The sequence below is a fragment of the Podarcis filfolensis genome (assembly GCF_964270895.1).
Source record: "Podarcis filfolensis genome assembly, chromosome: 14".
Taxonomy (NCBI): domain Eukaryota; kingdom Metazoa; phylum Chordata; class Lepidosauria; order Squamata; family Lacertidae; genus Podarcis; species Podarcis filfolensis.
The window spans coordinates 28,822,816-28,837,438 of NC_139616.1; the positions used below are offsets into that span (position 1 = coordinate 28,822,816).

The 14,623-nt window shown below is 46.3% G+C and overlaps 1 protein-coding gene across 2 annotated transcripts in view; it reads right to left on the reverse strand.

Moving 5' to 3' along the window:
* Positions 1-3,610: 3,610 nt before the first annotated feature.
* The window catches only part of PRKCB (protein kinase C beta), a 197,385-nt gene continuing 186,372 nt past the window's right edge, over positions 3,611-14,623 (reverse strand). Inside the window, exon 17 of one of the 2 annotated variants that reach the window (XM_083584680.1) lies at positions 3,611-4,306. In XM_083584680.1, the coding sequence (XP_083440806.1) occupies positions 4,154-4,306 (153 nt within the window). In that variant the 3' untranslated portion in view covers positions 3,611-4,153. Of the gene's footprint in view, positions 4,307-10,606; positions 14,011-14,623 lie in introns of those variants that run through there. The other variant, XM_083584679.1, reaches the window with a different exon arrangement.

Below are 14,623 nucleotides of genomic sequence, written 5' to 3' on the forward strand. Positions count from 1 at the left end.
TTCTACCTAAGCAGCAATTGCAGACCCTCTAAGTGTCCCTATTTTCCAGAGACAGTCCTGAATTTACAGAAGCCGTCCCAGTTTCAGATTTGATCCCAGAATGTTCCACTTTTCCTTAAGACGTCCATATTTTCATTGGAGAAATGTTGGAGGGTTTGGAGTTATGTGACCCCCCCAAGTCAAGGACATAAGTAACCATACAACCTTTAGAAGACATCTGAAGACAGCCCTGTATAGGGAAGTTTTTTAATGCTTAATGTTTTATTATGTTTTCATATATGCTGAAAGCCATCCAGAGTGGCTGGGGCAACCCAGTCAGATGGACGGGATATGTCGGAGAAATGTTGGAGGATATGCAATTGCTTTCTGTTGCTGATTAGCAAGAGATTAGCAAGAGAAAGGAGACCCCTGGGTAGATTGGTTTTCCTGAAAAGGAGTGGAAGTGCTTTGAACAGATGTCGATGCTCTTGTGTGGGCCAAGGTCTTGTGTTCAAATGTCTCCTTTCCACCACACTGTGCTGATCAGTGGTTGCTTTGCTATCACTGGTTTCCTGCTTGTCTGGTGTAGAGGCAAGTGTTGTAATCCTGTGCACACTTACCTGAGAGGAAGCTCCTTGGACTACCACTGAGTGGCCATGCACAGAGTTGCACCATTAGTGTGCGAACTCTGAAATCCCAATTTCAAGACTCACAAATCCACTAGGTGGGCCTGATGCAAGTGGCTCAACTTTCAAACCCTGCCTTAGCTTTGCAATATGGGCTGCCTTACACGGCTGTTAGGATCATTGAGACGATGTCTGTGAAGTGCCTTGAACTTTTGGAATATGCTATATACCACTAGCAGGGGCTTGTGGCCCTCCAGCTGCTGTTGGGCCCTAAATCCCATAATACCTGACCATTGGTCATGCTGGCTGGGGCTGTTGGGAGTTGGAGTCCAGCAACACCCAGAAGGCTGGAGCTTCCCCATCCTTATTCACACCAAGTCTTCATATGACTTACAGTGCTTCAGCAGCTCTGTGTGTGACTTCTCATCACCAGGTACTGTTGCAGCAGGTTTGTCATGGTCTTTGGCTAGACCAATAAACTTACACTGATTGTTTGATTAAGCCCCACTCATTCCCAGACATAGGAGCCAGCTCCTAGGGGCTGAGGTCCCTTCGTGCCCCCCCATAAAATATTTGAGGGGTCTGCCCCCCCGTTGGTGGAAATTGCCATTCAAATGGTGTGTGCTCACCACATCTTCTGATTGCTTATGTGGGGTGGGGCGTATCTGCCCCTGCCGTATTTAATTCACATTGGCACCCCTGTTCTCAAGTAAGCGTGTAGAACAGAACTTTCCAAACTGAGTGTCATGAAACATTACATACCCTCCAACATTTCTACGATGAAAATAGGGACTTTCCATTCCATAATGATAATTTTACTGTTTATACCCCACACATCATACTGGGTTGTCCCAGCTTCTCTGGGCGGCTTCCAAAATATATAGAAACATAATAAAACATTAAACATTAAAAAACCCTTCCCTATACAGGATTGCCTTCAGACAGTTTCGGGGGTTAACTCCATACTCTCCAATTTTCTCCAATGAAAACAGGGGCATCATAAGGAAAAGTGGGACATTCTGGGATCAAAGCTTCTCTAAATCAGGGACATGCCTGGAAAATAGAGACACTTGGAGGGTCTGCATGCAGTGGCGTAGCATGGGGGTGCAGGGGGGGCCCGGCCGCACCAGGCGCAACATCTGGGGGGGGGGCGCACTCGCACTCGCAGCTCTCTGCCCCTACCTGGCTCACTCACTCTCTCTCACTGCAGTGCTGGCTGTGCGAATCCGATCCGAGCCGCCGGGTCGCCGCCCACTGTGGAGGGGATGGGTGCCAGGCGTGCGGTGCGGAGAGAGAGCGAGGGACTATCTGGGGGAGGGACAGTGCAGCGGCCGCCCAGCGCAGCGCTGAGCGCGGGAGAGAACCACACCAGACCAGGCAGCAGCAAGAAGAAGGTGGCAGCGGCGGCAGGTTAGGGGTTAGGGGGCGCAAATTACTTGCCTTGCCCCAGGTGCTGACAACCCACGCTACGCCGCTGTCTGCATGTTAGTGTGTTGGCTGCAATGTGCAGGTGTGTCGTGCAAATGCTCCCCGCGTTCCTCCTGAGGCTAGAAAGGGATTAGTTTAACCTCTGGTTTGCTAGTAAAACTGAAATGCTGTGTTGTAAAAAGTGTGCCACCAGCATGAAAAGTTTGGAAAGCTCTGGTGTAGAGGATGGCAATTGCTGAGTCACTGAGATGCAGATGGCCTTCAAGGCCACCTAGTCCCCAAAAGATAATCCACAGGTTGAGGCTATGTGGTTCTGTGCACACTTACCTGGGAACAAGGTCAGCTAGCACACAGTAGGATTTTATGCAAATCCTGATACAGAACTCCATACACCAATATGGAGCTCCCTGGTGGCCCAGGAAAAGGGGTTAGATCAAAGGGATGTGTGCTTTGATCTCCATCATCAATTCACTGCTGTCCTGAATGTCTTTGTACTCCTCCAGGAAGGGGGATATCTCAACAGGAAGGGCCTTTTAGGTGGCAAGAGAGCTTCATGTCTGGAGGGAGCCTTTGTTTTCCCAAAGGACTTCTGGGACGGGGATAGAGAATGAGGTTTTGCACAGAGGATCCACAATATATCTCCTGTCTTTACACTCACACACATGCATGGTGCCTTACTTTTAAAATTGGAAAAGAAACAAATATTTATGTTTGTGTGTATGAAAACCACTTTGAATTCTAATTTGGGCACAAGCTCAATTTTTACCCCCAGATGAAGGTCCACCTCATTTTTCTGGCTAGACTTTGCCATATGGTGCCATCTTCTTTGCATCTCCACCATAAGGATTCTCAAACTGATTTTTAAAAATACCAGAAGGATTTTTTTAAAATAACATTCTAATTTTCCTTTTAAAAAATGCATAAGGTTTTGTATTACTAAAAGAGCAAGCCCTGAAAAAAGGAAAATTCGAACCTATAATGGTTGCAGGGCCAGTGTGGTGTAGTGGTTAGAGTGTTGGACTAGGACCTGAGAGACCATGGTTCAAATCCCCACTTGGCCATGAAGCTCATTTGGTGACCTTGGGCTACTCTCTCACTCACAGCCTAAGCTACTTTGCAGGGTTGTTTTGAAGGTAAAATGGGTGAGGAGAAATATGTGTGCCACCTTCAGCTCCTGGGAGGAATGGTGGAAGAAAAATTTAATAGAATTAATTTTAAAAATTAAAACTAATTAATTTAGCCAACATTTGATCCAGGCAAGCCACCAGAATAAGCTCTCCTTCCTCTTGCGGAGACAGCGTCAATCACTTGGTCAAATTCTGAAAATTCTTCCATAACTATTGACTTGCAAAAATTTGTCTTAAATTAAAAAACAATTCATCATAGGGCACTGTTAAAACTGCCAATGGTTCCAATGATTTGAAAAGGCCATCTCCATTTTTTTCCTTACAAAAATGAAGAAGCAGAAGCAACATTTACAAGAACATAGACAGAAATTCCATTTTTGGAAGTTTCCTGCCTGGATATTTGATGGGCAATTCCCAAATGTGTTGACAGAAACTAATGTGGAAGACAGATAGATTTCAAAAGATAAGCAAGTTTATGAAGCAGACGTCTTCACATCAACAGGGTTGACTCGGTTCAGTTCTGGCTTAAACAGAAACAAACGAACAGAAAGAATCTTGGGAAACAAGGTCACAGTCATTGCAAAACGCTGTGGCACGACGGCTGAGGATATCGACCATGCTTAGCATTCAAATAAGACAAGAAAACACTGGCATTTCAGTTTCATTTGAAAATACAAAGACAGTAGTAAAGTTGATATTTCGAGACAATACTCTTTGACATGTTTCAAAACTCTATTGGTAGTTTAGCCAACTAGCTAGAGATTCTAGAAACACTATTCCTTTGTCAGACCAGTCAAAGAACAAACCATATATTGCACACACAGAGGAGAAGTGGCCAAAGACAGACGTCCCTCTCTTCTCCAACGAGGGCATGTGGATGTCGGAACGGATGCACCATTAACCCCGGAAGACTCGTGTCCATATATACAAGGCAATCTGGAATTCAGGGCTGTGATTACAAAAGCAGAGGACCAGAAGGATTTGCCACATCGCCTAAACATGAATGACAAACTCAGGGTTAGTGTAGGAGAATCCTGCAAACTCGTTCTGGTCCAAGTTCATGATGAAGAGTTTGTCGGTGGGCGTGAGTTCCACAGGCTGCCTCGTGAACTCCTTATCGAAGTTGGAAGTGTCGTGTTTGTCTTTCTGTTGGATGAAAAGCACAGGGTTAAAAAGGGAGACCGAGGGAATGGAGCGGGGGAGCAGGGCAGAGAACTCCCCCCCCCAACAAACCAGCCACCAGACCCATCAGGCAGCTCAGAAGAGGAGAGGGAAGGAATAGCCATTCCGATTTCGAAGGAGATATATCGATGTGCCATCGCCATGGACCTGCAGCAGTCACTGGGAGACAGTGGGCTCTGTGTCTCCGCAGGGATAAATATCCCCTTGTTTTGGACCGAACTTTCTACTTCCAAAAATGTGAGCAATGGTTACAATCCAAATGTGTGCACACAACAATCTAGGAAGAGCAGATTTCTACTGCTGCTTCAGCAGCCTGAGTTCTCAAAGCATTTTTTAAGGCAGGGATAGGGAACCTCAGGTCTGGGAGCCAAATCACTGCCCCCCCAGGTTAATCTGGCCCTCAGGACTCCCCCCAAACTATGCTCTTCTTGCTGGCCCTGTTCTACATGCTCCTCGAGTACTTTTGCCAGGCTGGAATTTGTCCAAATTGTGATAATGCCTCTTGCTCGTCTGGAGTCGATGGGTGCCAAAAACTTGTGTGCGCCTGGAATGTAGCCTAAGTGTACACAGGTAATGGTCATACCCATTGCTCCTCCCACTTTTGACTCTGGCCACGCCCACCACTGACATGTGGCCTGCGGAAAGCTGCCCACGAGTAAAGGTGGCCTCACTAATTTTAAAGCTTTCTAAGCTGGTGAGGCTTGTGGTCTGATCCCAAGCATATGCTCATTTATTCAGAATGGATATGATCTTCAGTGGCAAGCAGGTACGAAGCATGAGCTGGGAGTTCCCAGCTGGACACGTCATTGCGTGGCCTCAGGTATACCTTAGTTCCCGCAGCCTCAGTCGCCCCTTCTGTAATTTGGGGGCAATAATCTGCTGGAGTGGATCATTATGAGAGTTACAGAGACAATATATGTGCAGCACTTTGAGCAAGCTAGAAATTTATAGCAATAATCGCATATAAGAGTGCTACTTATTTTCTGTTCGTATTAACAATACTATTAATGTAATGCATTTTTAATAGGAAAAAGTGGGCTAGGAGTGTGGTGACGAGAATTGCTGCTCAGTTAAGTGTCAGACTCACTCCCATCCCCTCGAGAGTGTGTGCACTCAACCCATTTCTCCAGCACAGCCTACAAGTTTTATGTTTTATATATCAATTTTCAAACATTCTTGGGAAAGGCCATGCATTAAATTGGACATCTTACATTCCAGGTAGTGACATATTTATGCAGGGAGTGTATTTGCAGGAGGAAACAGTGAAAAACAGCAACACAGAGAGAAACAATTTTTTCCCATCTTGCACTGTATTGAATATCCCTAGAACGATGCTACTGCCCTTACAGAGGGGACAAGAAGTCATTCTCCTGTATGTGGTGATGAAGATGAAAATGATAGCAGCAGCAGTAGTAGGAATAATAATAATAATAATAATAATAATAATAGCAGCAGTCATAGTAGTTTCTTATCATGCAAACGTTTCATTGAATTTCATTGATTTGCAATACAGAGTTAGGAAAAGACTTGGTGAAGGAAGCATCCCTGTAAAACACAGTAAACTAGAGCCAGAAAACAAGGCATAAATGCTTCTGTTGCAGCAAGTGGAGCATTTTGCATGCTGAGGGGAGAGTTCTCTTCTTCTGCAGTACCAAGGACGGGGAACCTGTAGTCCTTCGGGCATGGCTGGGATTCCACAGATGTTGGTCAACATCCAGGGATAATAATAGGAACTGTAGGCCAATGACATCTGGATGTCTACAGATTCCCAGTTCTTGCACTACACCTTGTGGACAGAAGCACTCTTGTGTAACTCCCTTTCATATCAATGGCGCTGGTGCAAAAGGACATCCTAGTTAATGGTGGTCATCGCTTGCTTTGTTATGTATATACATTCTATGAGGAAGCCAATCCAGGGATTCCCTGCCCAAATTCTATTATACAATTAATAATGGTGCTGCAGTGAAAGGGGAACCCTAGATGGCTTTCAACCTGGTGCCCACCAGATGTTTTGGGGAACATGCTTGCTGTTTTCCCACAGGCACTGGTTGGCCACTATGAGAACAGGACTAGATGGGCCACTGGCTGATCCAGCAAGCTCTTCTGATGTTCTTAGGAAAGTCTTGTGGTCCACATGGCTTCCCTTCAATTAGAGATTGGGTGGAAGACAGGGTGGTGAGTGCATGCATACACACATAGCTCAGTGGCAGAGCATCTGCCTTGCATGCAGAAGGCCTCAAGTTCAATCCCTGGCAGCTCCAGGTAGGGCTGGGAGGGAACCCTGCCTGAAATCCTGGAGAGCCACTGCCTATCTGTGTAGACCAGGCTTCCTCAAACTTGGCCCTCCAGATGTTTTGAGAATACAGTTCCCATCATCCCTGACCACTGGTCCTGCTAGCTAGGGATCATGGGAGTTGTAGGCCAAAAACATCTGGAGGGCTGAGTTTGAGGAAGCCTGGTGTAAACAATACTGAGCTAGATGGACCAGGGGTCTGATTCAGTATAGAAGAGCTTCCTGTATTCCTACGCAGGAAAACCCTTGAGTGTACATTCTTGGGATCAGAGCTAGTTTTTACAAACAAACAAACAAACAAACAAACAAACAAACAAACAAACAAATATTTGCCAAACGATAATCACTTTCTATAATTTCTCTTGGATTCTATAGCCATTAAGGTTGTCAGAATTTGGAAGCCAGAGAGGCCTTGGTGATTGCATCATAGTAGGTCTGTCACCTACCCACATCTAAACTATGGGGGCTGGAGCAGCTGAACCAGCATTCACAGCCTCCGGCATTACTCCTGCCTGGCTGCTGATTAAATGCCAAAATGGCTGAAGTCATTAGGACCATATGAATGAGCAAGCTTTTGTGGGATGAACTTTTTCACCAGCCTACTAATGTGTGGTAGAGCATGTAGCAAAATGGCCACCTATTAAGGACCCTGAGATGGGTGAAACATCCAATCACATATTTAATGTAGGTGTTTTCTGACACACAGCTGAGATGATGACAGACTCTCATGTTGCAAAGGTCTGACTTTTCAATGAGAAGTTGTGCAAGCCACAGCTCATCACTTAAGTTTCTTTTTGCGATGTGGCCCAGGAAGTCGGAAGCTGTGTTCTCACCACACTTGCCTGTGATTGACATGAGAGCATTCCATGCAAATGGATTGGGAGGGGCCATAGCTCAAAGGAAGAACAGCTGCTTGGCATGCTGAAGGCCCCAGATTCAATCCCTGCCACCCTCAGGTCAAAGAATCTTTGATAAAAACTAAGTGAGCATAGCAGGATGATGTTGTAGTCCAAAACATCTGGAGGGCACCAGGTTGGAGAAGCTGGTTGAAAATGACTGGCTTCTCCATGAAATTATTTCAGTCATAAAGGAGTCTTGTAACAGGGCTCTGTCCCCTGACCACATAACTTACCCCTATGAGCTCCATCCCTTTAGTAGCTAAGAGTAGTTTTCTCTTGCAGCAGGGTCCTCTTACACCCTCCAAAGCGTCATTCATGCAGCAGGAGCTGAAATACCTTGGAGGAATGTCATCAACCCCAGTAGGCAGGACGTGGTCAGATGGGCCAATGACTTGAGTTGATTGACGGCCAAACCCATTTCTTGGTGGTTTCATCACTCTCTGGTTGACCTCAGCTATTTGTCCCAAGCCATCCCCATTACCACTAGCGCTTAAACAAGGAATTAGCTCATCTCTTTGCACATTCAGTATCTTATAAAGGTTGGATCTGGGCTGAAGCAGGCTATATTTTGATCCCCGATGAGATTCTAACCATTTTAAGGGATCCCCACCTTAGGTATAATAATCCTGTCTGACAGACACTTAAAGAAATAAATAAGTTTCAGGCTGGCTCTATATCTTCCCAGACTCAGAGAATGAGTTAACATATACCTTACAGATTTACCAAATGCTTGTTTAAGATAATAAGGGAGACCAAGATAAAAAGAGAAGTTTGTTTCAAAAGCGATGGCAGGCATGTTTAGGTCTTCAGTGGGTTGGCTGCACCAGGGATACTGAGGTTACTGAGGGCTATTGCCCAGTAACTTTTTTTTGGCAGCACCATCTGTTTCATGTTTACTTGAAGCTGCCTTCTGCCAAGTTGAATCAATGGTCCATCTATCTCTGTAATGTCTACACTGACTGGCAGCAGTTCCCCAGCGTTTCAGGCAGGGGAGGCTCCTAGCCCTACCTAAAGGTGCCAAGGATTGAGCCTGGGGACCTTCTGCAGTGAAAGCAGATGGTCTACCACTAAGCTAAGATTCTAGTCCTCATGATTTTGAATAGAAGGCTGATTTAAATAGGAACACTGGAAGCTACCTTATCCTAATCACCGGTCTACCCAGTTCAGTATTGTTTACACTGACTGGCAGTGGCTCTCCAGGGTTTCAGGAAGGAGACATTCCCAGCCATACTTAGAGATGCTTCCAGGGATTGAACCTGGGCCCTTCTGCATGCAGAGCAAGTGCTCTGCCACCAATCCATGGCCCTTACTCAAATGCAATGAGACTGACTCCCAGCCCCAAACTGCAATCCAAGTCAGACCCATTGACTCCTAGGTAAGTGAGTGTAAGATTGCAGCAACGGTCAGCTCATTGTATTCCATGGGAAAACCCAAGTAGCCATTTGTTCAGCTTTAAATAGCAGCTTTCATGGGGAAAGCTCTGGAGTGTGTGTACTCAGACATGGAGCTTTAAAGTGAGGACTTGTACCTGGAAAGAGTGGGGCAAAAGGTAAGTGCAGATAAGTCCATCACCAGATACATCCCAAGGCTGCTATTTGCTCACAAGGACATCTGCCTCCAGAGCAAAACCACAGGCTGCTGATGTCTCATGCAATGACCAGGTGGGACCTGATGGGGCAAACACTTTGGGGGTGCCCCCCCATCAAAAACATCATCAACAGTTTTGAAATACCTAGCAGAGGAAGGCTGTTTCCTTTGCGGAGAACGAGAGAACAAAGGTATGATCTTCCATTCTTTGGCTTGAGCGAAGTTAGGCCTTATGGCAGGCATAGGCAAACTCGGCCCTCCAGATGTTTTGGGACTACAACTCCCATGATCCCTAGCTAACAGGACCAGTGGTCAGGGATGATGGGAATTGTAGTCTCAAAACATCTGGAGGGCTGAGTTTGCCTATGCCTGCCTTATGGCTTCTTATGCTGGCTGTTCAGTAGTTGGGCAGGAGACAAAGTCACAGCACCTTCCCTTTCTAGTGGGAAGCCCATCCAATTTTTGCATACATTTACAGGGCAGGGAGCATGGAATTCAGTTCAGCAAAGGAGCAGGCTAATTGGACCACCCAAATCTTTCCACGTCACTCAAGAAGGGTTGACTAGTGACACACCTATTGTGCAAACCTGGTCCACTTGATTGCCAGCCTCAGAGTTGCTGCACTGGATCAATGTCAATGGTAGGGATGGAGAATGGAGACGAGAGTGTTCATCTGGATCCATCCAAAAGCATGTTAAGTCCAAGTGGCTTAAATTTCATTGTAAGATGTGAATTCGTGGCTCCCAGACCAGGCTGCTCCAGGTATGTAGATGCTACAGATAGCTTGTACCCTGTCCTGATAGGTTACGTTCTCTCAGAAGGTCCCAATGAACCCAGAAGCTCAAAGGGTCCACCGCTGTGATGAGTTTCCTGGAGGAAGGCTTTTTAAGATTGGGCTTCTCATCAGTACCTGTTAGGCTCTTCCACCCAGATTATCTAGTGTATAAAACTGCTTAGATAGACTTTCCCACAAACTGAAATGCAGAACTGAAATTTCAGTCTGGAGAGGGGAGCACTTTCCTTTCTTTTTCCTTAAAAAAACACAAACTGATCACATCAAACAATTTTATAAAAGCAGTAATAAGGCCTTGTTGAAAGAACACTTTCAAGCTCACAACATTAAGGACTTCACATGCTAAGTTCAGTAGTTTAGTTCATACTTCCCCAAACTTGTGCCCTCCCAATGTTTTGGACTACAATTCACATTGAACCCAGAATCATATGGCCATGCTAGCTGGGGCTGATGGGAGTTGTAGTCCAAAACATCTGGAAGGCACCAGGTTGCGTTGGAAAGCTGACTGAGACCCTGGAGTATAATTCTGAGCACCCACACCTGGAAATGTTTTCAAATTTGAACTCTGTAAATTGTTTGCAAACAGATTCGAGCCGTGATTCTGCTTGCAATTTTCTTCTGCAGTAACCCCCATGCCTATCACCATACTGTCATTTAGTCTTGTTTACAAATAAATTGAGTTTTCCTCCAACCAAGATTTCTGACTCTTTATTTTATAATTGTATCTGGAAAAAAAAATTGGCACATGAACAACTCAAAGCGAACGGTAAGTGAAGAACCCCTCCCCACCCCCAAAGAGAGAATAAAAGGTGTCCGAGCAGCATCAGAGTCTTAAAAGAACCCATTTCATTTTCCTTCAAGGTTGCCAGCCCTACTGGCAAAGGAGAATTCCAGTGGCAAGTCTTTGTTACTTTCAGAAGATTAGTTGAGACAATAAAATAAAATAAAATAAAATACAGCTTCAGTCAAGTTACACAAATACTGTTTGGACTTTTAAATATCAGCTTCATTTTAGTAAAAATACTCAGGTTTTTGACACACGTAAAGCGCAGTGGAACAGACAGGAGTTTGTCGATTTGGCAACTGGACAGACAGCACCCCACCCCACCCCAAATACTTTTAAGGAAAGAAACCCACAAAGGTTTGATAGGGTAACGTCGACACCGTGACATGAGTGGTAGATACTAGGGTGACCATTGGTTCCAAAGCATTCACAGGAAATCCTGCCATCTTGTTCAGCTTTGCTGGACCAGATTGTAGCCGACTGATGGGTTATGAGCAGGGAGTTGACTGACACAGCCCTGCCTGCATGTGATACTGTTCTTTCTTCCCGGGAGCTCAGGCATCAGTCTGCGTGTGGTTAGAAATTAGCCTGAAACTCTGGGAGCCCACGCTGAGCTGCAGCCTCTGCTTGGGAAGAAGCCCCTGGTCAACCTGCTTGCCACCAGCTCAGCATCAACCTGGGCTGAGAAGCAGGATGTTGCTGGCCCCTTTGGGCTGCAAACCACAAAAAATGGATAGCGAGAAGTTCTCTCTCTCTCTCTCATGCAACCCAGAGCTTTGCAACTTAAGGAAGAGCATATGGGGCTGCCTGGCAAAGAGTCAGACCCACCGGGACCAGCTAGCTCAGAACTGTCTACACTGATCAGCAGCAGTGGCTCTCTGGGGTTTCAGACAAGGGAATGTTTCCAGCCCTTGCTGCAGATGCCATTAGCAACTGACCTTCTGCATGCCAAGCAGATGCTCTACCACTAAGCTACAGCACGGCAAATCTGCCAGTTTCAGTTCGCCTCAAGTTCTCATTTATCCAATCTTAAGACGACTTCTCCACATTTCCAAATCAGTTTGCAATTTTTATTTTTAAAAGCCCTCAAGAAAATTCACCACCATTTAAAGCCTCATCCACACTTATTTTTTACCCTGCTCTTTCCAGGCACAGCTCTGCACTTTTAAGTTACGTGTCCGAGCGTCCTTGTTTGGCCACGAAGACTTCCCTACCCAAAACCCCCTGCTCTTTAAAGCTGAAGTGCAACAAATGGCAATTAGGGTTTCCATGGATTGTGGGTTTTCATGAGGAAAGCTCTGGAAGAGACAAAAGGACACTCAGATATGTAGCTTTAAAGTACGGACCGTGTCTGGAAAGCACGGAGGAAAGAAAGGTGAGTGTGGATATGCCTTGAGTGCTAGTATCTCCTAATATGCACATTTTTTGTATGCAATTTTCCCACAGTGTGGGAAGCAGGATATTGAACTTGAGGGACCTCTGGTCTGATCCAGTTTCAGGGCACTCTTTAATTTCTTATGGGCAAAATGAACAACACAGTGTCTCCAGCCATGTGTTAAAATGCAGGTCCTCTCAGATTCCTGTCAAGTTATCTCTGGGAATGCATGTGCACAATTTAAAGTGAAGCATGGGGTGGAAGTGGGGAGGTTGGACCTAAGAATGGCCTCCTGGATCAGGCCAATGGCCCATGTAGTCCAGCATCCTGTTCTCACAGCAGCCAACCGGATGCCGCTATGGGAAACCCCGAAGCAGGACCCAAGCACAAGAGTGGCTCTCCTGTCCTGTGGTTTCCAGCAACTGGTATTCAGAAGCATTGCTGTCTCTGATCATGAAGGCAGAGCATAGCCATCCTGGCTAGTAGCCATCAATAGCCCTCTCCTGCACGTATTTGTCTAATCCCCTTTTAAAACCATCCAAGTTGGTGACAATCACTGTCTCCTGTAAAAGCAGAGTTTGCCTATGTGCTGTGTAAATAAGTACTTAATGCTGACTCTTTACCTTGCTCTCCCTTTGCCCAAAGCATCCTGGGAACTGTAGTTTGATGAGGAGGCTGAAAATGCTCTGTAAGAGATTATCCCCTCCCCAGCAATTCTCAAGGGTCCTTAGGGGTAATGCTCATAAGAACGCAAGAAAATGCTGCTGGATCAGGCCAGTGGCTTATCTAGTCCAACATCCTAGTGGCTCATCTACTCGATTTCCCATAGGCCAACCAGATGCCTGTGGGAAACCAGCAAGCAGGATTCGAGCACTAGACTCCTCTCCCCTCCTGTGGCCTCCAGAAACTGCTATTCAGTTTGTGTTTGTGTAGATCCAGGCATGCCCCACCCCCAAATCTCCTTCACTTCATGGAGATTTATGGGGTCCTTCATCCTGGCTGTGCTTCCCGTACCCCCACATGCAAGACCACAGGGAGAAAACTCAGCACCGTCAATTTGCAATGCAAAGGCAATCTGCAGCCGTTCCTGTGCAGCTGCAGTAAAAAATGGCTGTGGGCTGCATCTGCATTCAGGCTGGATTCGGTCGGGTTGCAAGGACTCGAAAGGAAACTGGTTCGCGTGTGCTGAATGATCCCTCCCCCAGAGGTCCCCCAACTTCTTCTGGAGATAGCACCCTTTGAGAAAATGCGGGAGGGATTCCGCAATGAATTTTGCAAAAGTGAAAAGGCAGTAACAGCCGGTCCTTTTGCAAAGCACGTAATAGAGGCAGAGAAGGATGGCAGCATCTGCAGGATTTTTACAAGTTATTAAATTAATCCACTGCTTGTCCCCTAATCTAAGGGTGGGGAACCTGTGACTCTTCAGATGTTGTTGGACTGCAAGTCCCAGCAGTCCCACCCGGCATGGGCTAAGGTCAGAGATGATGGGATGTGGAGTCCAGCCACATATGGACTAGGTGGGTTTTCTCAGGCTGATTTTGAAGCAAATTGGCTTTCTTCCCAAGCCTTGTGTCCCATCCCAAGTGTTATTAAGCCTACAGAAACGAGGATCTTTCTTTTCCCCACAGTCTTTGAAACATGGTCATTCTAGTATCACCACAAAATAAATTCAGATCATGACAGCTAATGGTTTGCAACAGAGGATGTCACCACAACAGCTGCCGGGAGCAGATGGTAATGGATGCGGGAGGGTGATGCTTATGGTCTACAATGGCTACTTAGCTCTTGACTTCAGCTTTAAAAAACTCAGAGTTACAAAAGGAAAATCCTTCGAATTCTGATTGGTCAATGTTCCTGATGACTTCCTGGTCGGGTGGTGTTAAGACAGGTGGGTGGCGAGTGAAAAACCGGTCGAAGTTTTCGGCGTTTCGTCCGCACTATGAAAGGGGAAAAAAAGAACTCATGGTAGGTGGCGAAAAGGGGGAAAGAAAAGCGGGAGGAGGAGAAAAAAAAACAACCAACCCAAATGCAAAAGTCGGAGGTGGTTTTTGCCACATCCCCACCCTGTCCCAGGCTCCAGCCCTCCCACCCCCACCCCTGGTGGTCGGGCAAAGTATCTCCAAATGAGCAAAACGAGGTGAACGAAAAAAGAAACAATGCAAAATACTTATGACTCCTTTGGCAGGAGGGTGGATCTGATTGCAACCGCGGAGTATTTTGTCATGGAGGTGCTGGGGAACTGATAAGCTGTCAGCCAGCCACCCGGCAAGTAATTGTAGGAGAAGGATGAGATGACAGGGCAATTACTTGCAGAACTCCACCAGCCGCATGCAATACCGTACCTGTCCCAGAATGTGCCACATGCATGGGAAGGTGTGTGTGTGCGGGGTGGCATCTCTCTTTTGGAAAAACAAACACATTATACTTGTATATCCTGCTCCTGCACAGAGTTCTCCATCGTCTCCCATCCAAGGGACAGATCAGGTTCACACCCGCTTAGCTTCAGCCAGGCTGCAGCCTCAGGTGTCCCCAGACCGCGCCCTCTTGCAA